Source organism: Lasioglossum baleicum, chromosome 2 (assembly GCF_051020765.1).
Source record: "Lasioglossum baleicum chromosome 2, iyLasBale1, whole genome shotgun sequence".
In the NCBI taxonomy this organism is placed as follows: domain Eukaryota; kingdom Metazoa; phylum Arthropoda; class Insecta; order Hymenoptera; family Halictidae; genus Lasioglossum; species Lasioglossum baleicum.
In genome coordinates, this window is record NC_134930.1 from 17,642,963 (window position 1) to 17,655,516 (window position 12,554).

General features: G+C 44.4%; 1 protein-coding gene across 4 annotated transcripts in view; it reads right to left on the reverse strand.

Annotated features, from left to right (window-relative positions):
• Sox102f (transcription factor Sox102F) overlaps positions 1-12,554 on the reverse strand; it is a 395,175-nt gene that overhangs the window by 252,772 nt on the left and 129,849 nt on the right. For 2 of the 4 annotated variants that reach the window (XM_076443800.1, XM_076443791.1), the window contains exon 1: positions 1,995-2,036. The exons of the other annotated variants lie outside the window; for them this stretch is intronic. In XM_076443800.1, the coding sequence (XP_076299915.1) occupies positions 1,995-2,021 (27 nt within the window). In that variant the 5' untranslated portion in view covers positions 2,022-2,036. Of the gene's footprint in view, positions 1-1,994; positions 2,037-12,554 lie in introns of those variants that run through there. 4 annotated transcript variants of the gene reach the window in all.

Below are 12,554 nucleotides of genomic sequence, written 5' to 3' on the forward strand. Positions count from 1 at the left end.
CGATACAAACATACTCTTGTACTTTCAACAGTCATCTTTTCCTACCAACATTTTTCAACACAATCGAGGCGGTAATCGATGTTTGACTTCGAGAGAAGCGTTCCGCTTTCTCATAAATATTGTTCTGCAACATAGTGCATCGAGGATGCTGTACTACCGGGAGTATCATCCTTTCTTTTGCACCGTGGAACCTTAGAAAGTTTCCGTCTGTTACGTCTGTCCGTTACACGCGTCGAATCCGGCGCCGATTCTCTAATTCATCTGGGATCTGCGCGATTTATCGCGAGATCAAGCTGCGCACTCCACCGTCTCTCCAGGGGGAACACGGTGGTTTCTTTGCCCCGTGGGTAAACCGTCTCTGAATACCAACGTTCCACAATAATTCGCCTTGACTTTTGTTCGGAGCAGCTGAGTTATGTCCGCGAGGTTCGAGAGCAGCGCATCGCCTCAAGACAATCGTTGCATTCTGCTGTCGCGCTGGCATACCCGTCAATATCGATGCATGTTCCTCACCATGCGGTTTCTTTTCTGTTATACGGGTTCATTATCTGATAAAATGTCGGCGGCGATTGCTTATTCTCCGCGGAAAGAATGTGGCCATTCAGTGTTCACGTAGAGACACGCGTAGAAATCGGTCTTGGTGCCGGTAGAATCGGTTGGTGGACGTCCTATGTCAGTGGTTCTCAATAAGGGGTGTTTACGCTCAAGGGTAGCATCGAAGGGTACGTATTGCTTCATAAAAAATGCCACACTGCGTTTGTTCTCAAGTTCCAAAAAGAATTAGTAATATTTTGATTAACAGTTGGTTGTTCTATTTTCTGATTTTTTAATGAAGTTTTATAATCATAGTTCTTTAATTATTGTATAGAGAATAAAAATATTTTCTGTTTATTTTTAAATTCGGTACCATTTATACCTTCTTTATAAAATTGCTCGAAAATTCCAACGAAAAGACGACTGAATGCCTGGAGAAATTTTTCGAAAAATATGTTCATGTTAAATGTTTTGTAAATGTTCATTTTTTAATAATTCAACTCGCATCAATATTATGCATGCAAGTCTTAAAAGAGTACATGAGAAACAGTTTATACAACAGGAGGTACGTTAAGATACGAGGTTGAAAACCACTATTGTTCGCAGACCAAGAGAACTAGGATTCATGAGTTGCAATATTATCTACCATAACGTAATAGACATTTTACAATTTATGATTCGAATTCTATAGTGAGAGTCTTGTAATTATTAAATACGCTACGAGAATGAATATTTCTATTGACAACAAAGTGATTGATGGTGTCTGTATTGTTAATAATTATCACCTGATGGCGATCAGATAATATATTCTTAACAATTCTATCATCAGACAATAATTCTTAATTCAATCTACTATTCTCTGGTTATTGAAAACCATCGAAGCATCGTATACTTTAATTTATGATTATATAACAATGTTTCATAATGTTTAAAGAAAGTCCTGCAATTCTTTGGCAACAATTGTAATCTGCTTTTCGAAAGGAGATACCTGAAGTCATAATAGCTGTCCACCCCATTGCAATGCTACAAGCCTGAAATAAAAGGAGTGGGGTGGACAGTTATTATGACATGTACCTTATTTCGAACATTAAACCGTTGGTTTAACTATGGGACCTGTATGTCAACAAATAATATTCTATGGTATGAATTATTATGATTATCCATAGTGTAAATTAATACTTATAAATCTTGATGAAACGAATAAAAAATTAAAGCTGTATTGATGTATAATGTATATGAAACGCAGTTTGGAAGATGGCGCCTAGAGAGCAAGAACTATTCGGAGCAATTCTATCGAAAATAACCTGTGAAGATCCATACAGACTTCTTTCGTAATGTTTCCAGCAACAAGTCATCTAAAGGTACGTCGAACAAATTCCATTAACTACAATTGTATCAAAATAAGACCAACATCTTCCGACACTAAAGAACCAAACAAAGGATAAACACAAAAGACTTACTGTCGCTGGCAGCGTATCAATATTCATCGGCCGAAAATGTTCTTTCAATTGCTTGTAAACAGTTCGCTTCTACGACGTACACATTCACACACTTTGACAATAGTTCTCGGATAAACGGGACACAGTGAAACACGCTTGCATCGAGCACAGGATCAACGATTGATTAATATATGTAATCACGAGGAACGATTGAATTAATACATTCACGAGGAACGATTGAATGAATACATTCACGAGGAACGATTGAATCGACGTGCATAAACACAGAACATAATTTCACGTATCGTAGAAAGAACGGAAGAACACACGTGTCCTTTTTCGATCGACAACATACAACTACATAGCAGCACGTGGCCATATTGGTCTTTTCACAGTGACAGGTGAGGCGCGCTAATGCTCCAAGCGGATAAACTCGAAATTACAGCATCGCGTATATACACGCGGTGGTGTTTACAAACGCGCTAGACTGCTACGCACGAGAAACTTTATTTAAAAATCAATCCTTGTATGACTTTTACGGATTTTCTTTTGATAAATACATTGATTGTGAGTATTATAAATTTTGGGGTGTTTTAAATCACAGTATTATTTTTGGAAGAGTGGTTGTATAAATACTTTTAGGTTACAGAATATACTAAAATAAAAACTTTAAGTAACATATGCTCTATTATACAATGCAGGACCGTGCCGTGCTATAAGGGGGCGGCGCAAGCTACGAAATCAAAGTACAATTTGAACCGTTCAATATAATTAAGAATCTTTACGCAACGCTTTTCTATATTGGTCTCTGTTATTCCGATATTGATGTGTGCGATTCATGATTTATCGTATTCTTTTAATCACAATCAAAGGTTATTTTATAGAAAATACATTTAAGGGGTGGCATTTCGAAGACTTGCATCAAACTGAGAAAATCTACCGCACGGCCCTGATTAAATGCATGAATTTATCGTCTGTATATGCAGGGTATCTTGTGACGCACTGAAGTTACGAAAAAAATTTGTTCACAAAAATTGTTCGGTATGAAGGGTACAATCATATAGTCTAATTTTTTTCAGGACTAGAACGATGGGGCGGGGGGATTTCAAAATCAAATTAAGTTTTTTAAATGTAATGTCGTATTTTTTATTCCATAAATCGATAGAATATCAAATTCTGAGTATAATAGTGTTGACCTTCGTATGTCCTAAACCTAATAGTTAACGAGATATTATTCAAAGCAGAAAGAAAATTGTTTCGATGATAACAAAATAGTTCAAAGAATAATCATTCCAATAAATTCTATCTGCTTATTTATTAATCAAATCCCGATTTACAGTAACATTTCTAAACATACATGGTTTCCTCTCATCATCAGACAAGATTTGCAAAATCGAAGAAACTACCCCTTAACGAATCCGTGAATAAACCCAGACTTTCCGAGCGTAATAAACCGCAGCTCACGAAGCCGCTCGCGCATTCTAATTACACATCTATTCTAATTACCCACGGTGTTCCACGGTCATCGTGGACCCGGTCTCTCGGCGCTGGTGTTGTTAATCGATCCACGTACGTCCGTCATAGTCGGCGATTCGTTCCTCGGTGCCTCGATTAGTGATTCAGATCACCGACGGAGTAAGACATTACGCGGACGGAGTAATTACAGGCGTCGGTGCTAGTTCTGAGGAGTTCCGTAGATTTTTCTGCCGGCGAGAAGGCGTCCGTTTAGGCCTTGTCCGGTAATTAACGTCTCGCTGGTTTGAAATTTAGCAGGCATAATCGCGCGGGTTAATTAGCCAGGTGGAATTTGAGGTATCCGATCGCGAGAGGGGAAGTCAGGAATAAGGGGACAGAGGCACAGGCGGCGTAGTGATCGGGGCGCGTGTAGATCGCGTCCTTGCGAGAACCAAATAGGCTGTTGGCGACATCTACGATGGCGCCAGTCCTGGTCTCTCTGCCATTCGGACACGTTCCGTTTTGTCCTGGACAAGGTGGAAAAGGGCAGCCCTTGGGGAGGAGGGGGCAAAGAGTTGCACGAGGAAGCAGAAACGAAGGTGACGAAGAACGAGAACGACCAGGGTCTACGATTCAGCCCGCGGCCTCTCCGAACAGGCCAGGGTCCGAGAAAAAAACTCCTTCTTCTTTTAGCAAAACCCAGCGCCTGGTAATATACGATCCTAGGGTCCCGACCGAGAGCGTCCAACGTTTATCTCTTTCCGATACGGAAGTCTGCCGCCAGGAATTAATTGCCTTCCGTGGCACCTTACCACGGCCACGGCGAGTCCCGATGCAATATCTGTTCCTCTACGAGCCATTAGCCGGGCGCATACTTTACATTAGAAAGCACGTAAGCGAACCGTGGCCACAACGAGGAGACCTGTTCAACGGCGAAACCTTGTTTCGCGGAATTCTCGCCTCTGCGATTGGCTCACACGGAAAAATCCCAGGGGAAAAGTTATCGGCGTGCTGGGGATCGTTAGGGGACCCCGTTTCGAGAACCATGCCGGATCGGGGTCTGCTCACGACGACATGAGAGGACGCCGTGATCAGCTGTTCCGGGGACTAGATGTTCTGTGTCATTCGTTGCACCTTACACTGCTTGCTGGACTGGAGGATGTGTTGTGAGCAGGGTGGGTTCCGTAGGTGGAAATGGTTATGGGTGTTGTCAGGGTTAGAATAGGTATTGTAGGTGAAGCTTGGCTAAGTGAAGCTGTGCTATTGACTCTGGTTTTATGGTTTGGGTTAGGTAACTAGGAGTTTAGAGAGGACGCAAAGCCATAAAATTCTGTCTGACACCGTCGCGGGGAAACTGACGAGGTCCGGTTTCTTGTTGCTCACATCACGTACTTTAGCATAGTACGAACAATCACTACGGTCGATGTTTGATTAGTCCGATCAAACGCCTTCCGACAGGTGTGCCATTAAGCACCGTCGATTCTGCGATTGCAGAATCGATTACTCTCGCCGTGGCCTCGACAGGGGGTTATCAGCTCATCCGTTGTCTCCTAAGCTCGCTGGTTGTCTGTTTCGCGATCGAATCGACGGCGGCGCGGCGCCGCGTGTCGTGAAGTGAAAGTTCCGCTATAGTCTGCGACGTGAGAGGAGAGCTATTCTTTTTCGCGATTGTCTCGTCACACACATACTCAGGGTGCAGCGCGAGCTAGGCGAATCACGCGCATTATCGCGTCGCGAAGAAGGAAACACTGAGGAGAAAGAGAGAATGGATGCTGAGGCAGCGTCGTTGATCCTGAACGATCTCTTATCCAGTCCTCGCGAGACAAATTCTCACGCCTCGCGGCCGCCGTACACACGTATCGAACAGCCTCGACGCCACAGGTTAATAACGCCTGGCTCTCCGCTCCGCTCCGACCCGTTCCGTTCCGTTCGCGGTATAAATTAACGGCTCGACCCAACCTGAACGATCCTCCGCTCTACGCGCGCTCCTCTCCTGTCCCCTGGTTTCTCGCGTGGCTCCTCTCGCACGATTCGCTCCGATCGTTTCACTTTCACGCATGCCAACACAAAAAAAGAATCGAACGATACCCGCCGCTGCTGCAACGCTCAACTCGGATCCTTCGAGCTGCTGCACTTTTAATGCACGCGCATAACTAAGTGAGCCGCTGCCCAGAGACGATTCCCTGCGACTAGCTCCCAGCCTCCATAATGCGAGGCAGAAGAAGTTTATTCGCTAGCTTTATTTATAATCCAGCGTCTAATCAAATTAAAATCAATTGTTGCAAATGTCTAATCAGAGTCGCCAGATTAAGACTTGTCTCCCCACATGACGCGTTTCGTCCCTGTCATGCGCGTGTCATACAATGTTATTGTTTCGAGAAGCTTCAGTCAACGTGTTGAGAAAGATTCCCGTCCATTAAATCTTCAGCATTGACTTTCCTCTGCCACGTCCGAAGGTAGCAATCATTATAATCGAAAGTCCATAACAAATGGCCAACGACGTCCCCGGAAAACGAAACACGCCTCCTGCGTTTTTGCTGAAAGTTTTCACTTCAGCCGTCGTTTGCCATTTGAATTCCTCGTCAGTGGCTCTCGAAGCAACGGGTTCCTCGGTGTCTTCACGGGTCGTTGCGGAGTCATCCTGCTATCCTTGTGGATTTTACGCGTTCGCTTATCCGCCGTTGATTTCCGTCGAGCGGTGAAATCACATATTCTGTCCGCTGCGCGCTGCAGGAGCAGTAACAGCAACGAGATTGACTCCCTTTCCCGGTTTCGCGAAACGGTAACTTTTCTCCAACTGTCGGTGGAAAGCACCGTGCAATTGTATGATTTATGCACACGGCGATGACAAGACTCCCAGCCACTCGGCAGTCGGTTTTACTTGCGTAACCGGCAAATTATATGCTGGGAATAATGGTTTCTTCGCGGTGTGCCGCTCGCGGTAGACGTTTACTCGCGTCCCTGTCGTTCGACGCTTAATTTGAACGCTGTTTTACCAGCTGGTGCTGTACGCGTGCTTGTAACGAGATACTTTATGCGATGAATAAATTCCGTAATTTGAAGAGTGCAAGGATAATCGCGTGGCGCCCCTTCAATTCCGAAATTCGCGGAGTACATATATCGGTGCAACAGGGTGATTTGGGGTTGGAACTTCAATCCTTGCTAGCCTTCATCCCTTTTGATGTATAGAGTATATTCATCGCTAGACTGAGGATTTTACGTATTTCTGAAAAAAATAGAAAAATTTCGAACAGCAGAAAGAATTGAAGAACGCCAATATGTTTTTGCACCGTTTCTTGAGAAACCTATGTATCGTGTAAAAAGAAAAGACTCGGCCCCTGTCCTTCTGGAATTTAAAATTCCTGAACGAAGCGGAGAAGTCGCTTTCTATAGCGATTTCAAAGAGGCACGTTGCCATTCCCCGAGGTGTCCGTCGTGGACAGTATGCTCGTGATCCTGTTGTCTCTGTCGAAACGAAAGGTAATGGCTCTTTCCTAGGCAGGTGCGAAGCCCATTCATCGGTCCGGGTTATGTGCTAGCGTTAACAGCCGCGGTTCGAGAGATGAAATTAATTCCGTCCACGTCTGCGAGACCGTTGAATGGCTTCTTACTTTCCGTCGTTGCTGGTCGTCTGGTTCCACACCGTGCTTCATCGACTATCCCGGGCTCTCGTTCGGTAATGGCTTGTAAGAGGAAACGGGGCAAAGATTTATAGGTTGCCAGAACGAAAATGTATGTGAGTCAACAATACGTCGATACAATATAAGGGGGAGACAGAGAGAGAGAGAAGAAGGTATGGGGGAAGGGAACGATGCAACGGCGTGGTGTACACGTCCGACAAAAACGCGTGCGCACACACAATCGAGGAGCGATTTCCAATGGAGCCTCTTTTTGCGTGGCCGCATGATTAACGATTGAACGCGCTCGACTTCCGATCCGTGCCGCCTCGACATGCCTCGGAACGGTAAGGAACGCTTGCTCTCCGCAAGTCCTCGATCGTATTTGATATTTATTTCCTCCCCTCCCGTTGCCGCGAACGTCTCGTTCGTTGGTTCGTTCTTTTCCTCTTTGTCCGTTTCGCGCCTTCGAATTCGTTGATTTATAGTTCCGCGTCGATTCGGCGTCGTTACAAAATTGCCGCGCCGACAACGCGACGGAATAAAGTACACGTAATCGATTGGTTAGTCCTAATGGAAGATGAATTGTTGCTTCTTGTCCCTCGCGGAAGTCGTCGGGGCTTTCGTTGTTTGAAACGGGTTTTAAAAACATCTAAAAGATTTCTGTGGAAGGGATATTCGCTCTTCTTAGATCGAATACTTTCTGTATTTATAATCGTTGGAACGTCGAATTTTCAAAATATTAATGACAAGAAATAAATGCTGGAAAGAAAGAAATTCAAGAGTGAAATCTTCAGGGTGCGCAGTCGATGCTGTCGATAACGCAACGGAATCCATAGCACTCGCCGCGAATTAGAGTATAATATATCACACGCAACGAAGGCACGCACCTCATTGTGCAGCTGGCGTAATAGGCTTAACATCCTGTTGAGAGTGTTGCGTAAGCAATATTAACGGAAGAAGAATGAGATAGCTATTAAAAGCGACTCGGGGACCCGGTATATAACGTCTTTATTCTTGGCGTGACGAGCGAGTCCCCGAGTTTTGCGACGTGTAGCGTATTAGTTATGATTTATTAATAGTTCTAGCAACTTCGATGCAGCGGTAAAATTAGTGTTCTCTCCCGATGGGGGCTTGTACGATATCGCTAACGGAAACGCTAATTCGTAATCACTGGATTGAACGATCGGTACCTTTTCAAAGCAACCTTGGAAAAATTCAAGGTAATCCTACCAAAAAACGAGATAAAAGCTTGGAGATGCAAAGGATCCACTTGGACTGGCAGATTTATTTACCGTGCGAGCTGTAAAACTGGCACACGAATTTATTAGCAGTTTCTGAAACATTTTATGTTGGTGTGCAAATTTGTCTGTCAATATCAATGCGATATTATACGAGTATAAATCCTGCTGTTAGGAAAAATGTCACAAGATATATTGAAAGTATTTCAACTATTAACCCTTTGCACTCGATTGTTCCCTTTGAGGCACCACTAAAAATTGCTATACCATTATTCAAAATATTGTTTACATTATTAAATATATCGGTATCTAATCAATTACTACACATTTAGGTATTGTAAGAGGTATTATACCAATTTCATATCTAAAAATTTTAAAAAATCATAGGGAATGAAAATATTCTAGATCGGAAGAAATGTTTAATTTTTCAATCAAAATAGCTCCGAGTGCAAAGGGTTAATACCAAATGAGAGATAATTTATTTTAACGTTGACACTCTACCGATGTCAATGGTATATTAATCAGCTGCAAGTCGTTTCATTAGCAAAGATGACAGGAAACAAATATCGTACGCCATTAAATTGTAAAAGAGGATTCGCCGGAAGAAGCTTTCTAGACGAAAACACTAATTTATTAGCGGTTCCCGAGCCGTATTGATTCATTGATCTAAATTTCCGACTGGTTACAAACAAAGTTGAAGCATCGAGCTTCATAAAGTGCAAGGGGCTTTATTTCGGCATTGATAGATTCCCAGTCAATATAGGATCTATTTTGCCGATGAAGTTTTGAGCGCCGAAAATCGAGTCGCTGGCCGCCGAATGGCCACGGGTATGGTAGATCGATTCCAGCAACGGCGTGCAGAATTTCCGCCGCTGGCTGTGAACCGCACTTTGCAACCGGCGGATTCAACGTTCAATGTAAATTTTAATCTAACGGTTAAGTGGCTCTTTCGTTATGATGAAACGGTGAAAAGCTATACGCGGGGATCGATCGGATAACAGGAATTCCCACTGTTTAGACTGGGCGATCCGTTTGTAGAGGGAAATTGGATTGACGCGCGTGCCAACAGATGGTCATTTTGCGAAGAAGAATTACAAAGTAATACGAGCGCGGTCCGGTCATTCAAGTAATTGCCAATCCGGCAAACCAAATAGTTCCCGGACTCCACGGATAAAAATAGACATCCGCGTACGCTTAACCGATCTCTTTCCTCCAGGCTGTAAACAATCTCGTGTTGCATAGCATTAACAAATATTAATATTGCTTCGTCCGGTGTCTACACGCCGCAACCCGGGTCTCTAATTAATTAGGTAACGCCGCTTTTAATAGGATTGCTCGCGGCTCCGTAAACGTTCCCTAGTAAATACGAACGAATTAAGATATTACCGCTGAAAATAGAAATCGGACGTTTACCATCGAACGATTCTCGCGCTCGTTCGAAATTCTTTCGGGATAACCGATACTCGGAACATTTCCCTCTCAGATACCGCGAAAACCTATTTTTCATCGAAAACAGAGTATACACTGTTCATGTTAAATCGAAAATCTAAATTATTTCAGGAACATGGATTTGAATAGTTTCAAGATATGCTCCATTTCTACATTCTTCGAATTTCAACTGATTTTTCATCTTCAAGGTCACTCAAGGACCGAGGTACGTATCCACAAAAATTGATATTTTCAAGTGGACCAATTTCTGTAGCCACTTCTGTGCTGCAGACTGACTGAAACTTATTAAAAAAGACAGGGTCGCGCAGACCGAGCGGAGTATCGTTGGCAAAGCGGCCTCGCAAAAAGTTTCGCGAGTATGGCAAGTGGCGGAAGAAGCCCGGCCGGCGAAATTGGCCCGATAGATCGTTTTCGCGACGTAAAAATTGCACGATGTCCGAAACCGCCATTCAATTTCGCGTTCTTACCGTGCTCGGTTAACTACTTTCCTGAGTGGATCTTGAGAAACGATTTCTACTTTAGGAGCAAGAGAGTAATTCCTCTCGGGCAGAGCTGAGAACAGGGTGGTGCGAGAGAGAGAGGAGAGAGGGGAGTGAGAGAGAGAGAGGGAGAGAAAGAAGGGGGGCAACTGGCGCGTATATACGCGGCCAGAACGGGATAAGTTTCGAGCTGATCATTAGGTAAGTTTAGAAAAAGGGCCAATCCGAGGAGGTTTCATTAGGAAATGGATGAAACAGTGGATATACGAGGATTGGAAAGGAGGCGGTTCTGCGCGCGGAAAGGGAACGAGTCGAGCTTTGAAGCTCTCGCGATGACTCGAACTGATAATCCATTAGGATCCGTCTACTTAGAGTATAACATCTATTTGAATGCAAATCAATAGGGAATGGGAAAGGACGGTAGCCAGTAATTGGTCCGGCTTTATTGGAGCTCTCAGTGTCTCAAAGAGCATCTCGTTCGGTCATCTCCTCTGGCTCTCCGCTTCAGCCTCTCTGCTGCTCCCTTTTCCCCTTTCTCTCGGTCCAGGCTCTCTCATTCTCCTTCTCCCTTTCGTTCGGCACCGCCATTTGCTCGCTTCCTCTTCCTTCGGCTTCTCGCGGGGCTTATGTCGCTTTCCTGTTCGTTCGGCCTCCTTCCACAAAACGTACATATCTATATATTTATATTTATATCTATATTTATATATATGTATATAAGTACGTGAATATAGATATATAGATTTTGATATTGTACATAAGAGTCGACAGTAATTAACCAAGAACTTGTCCCGTCTGGCCACTTCACTTCAAGTGTCCTGGATGCGTACGAACGGCTCAAGAATATTGCTACCGATCCGGACACGGTGTGTTCATTTCGAGCCGGCTAACAAAAATTTCAGGAAAAATCGCAGTTTGTGGTCTTATAGTACTCTGATTGGGATGCGTTTATCCGTAGCGATGCGATGGAACGACAGTGTAGTAGTCCGGGTTCGTAAAACTCGGTTTAAAAACGGACCTCGTTGGAAATCTATTAACACTTTGCATTCAAAGCTGTTTTCACTGCAGAAATCAAACATTTCATCTAGAATACAAAACAATATATCTCACAACAAAATAATCCAAAGAATCCACCCAACACATCCTCCTCTTTCACTCGGTGGACGGTTCCACCCAGCATCCAGGAATTTATAGTAGTCCGCGGAGGACATAGGTAATGCGGTGTCTAAGGAGCGATGTTTCCGTGATCCCGGTCGCTTAATTTGCGCGAGTTTTGCACACATACACATACACAAAGAGAAGAACACCGTCGAACACACCGAGGCGGAGCCGTGGTCCCTGTATATGGAAGGTCGTTGCCAAGTATGTACTCCTCCGGCATCACTGTTGGGCCTCGGTAGCTATGCCGGCCATACGTCAACGTCCATTACACTTCCACCCTGCTGCTGGCTTTAATGTTTTCGACTCGGGCACTCTTTATCCCACCTTGCAGCTAATTAGCGAGCCGGATACCGGACACGCGCCCTCCCACCAGCCCCCCACACCATCCACTGGCCCTGCCGACGTACTACGGTACCACAAAGTCGTCCCGCACTTGGTTCTCTTGCTTTTCTCTCTCTGCTCTCTCTCCCCTTTTTCTGCCTCTTTTCTCCAACTCTATCTCCGACCTTTTCCTCCTCGTCCTCCTACAACCTTCTCTGGATGCGACCGTGGTCATTGCGCCAGCGGTGAACCAGACTCCGCGATTATTCCGAACTCATTTTAACTCATTACCCGGGTCCACCCCGTGCACAGAATGCTGGGCTCCCGACGCAAGTGTGCCCTCTCTTCTTTCTGCTAGCAAAGCTTCCTACACGCCCGAAATCTGAAGCACGGAAATTCGTATCGCGCGCGAGCGCCACGGTTTTTCCCTTAAATTATCCCCGGCTAAGCGATTATTACCACCGCGAAAGATCATTCGAGGAGATAGGAGGATGAGATGCGAGGTAGCTCTGTGTGTCTCTCTTTCAAGAGTCTCTGAATGCATTCTCGGAATTCGCGGGATAGGCAGGTGCTTCCTCCCCGAGGTACAAAAGAGTCTGAATATAATTATAGGCACTGTAATTATCGGTGCTACGAACTCTAATGAATACCACCACCGGTGCAACGATAATTCCCTGTCTTCCGGCCGCGAACGCCAATCCGGGCTAAACGGCGACTGCACTCTGAGGAGAACCCTTCAGGATGTGGTGCATATGTTTTGTCACGAATATCAAAGAATTGTGATTTTAAATTGTTGAATTTAAGAAATGTTTCGTGGAAAAATATCAGGGCACATTCTCTAGATAACTGTATAAATAACCA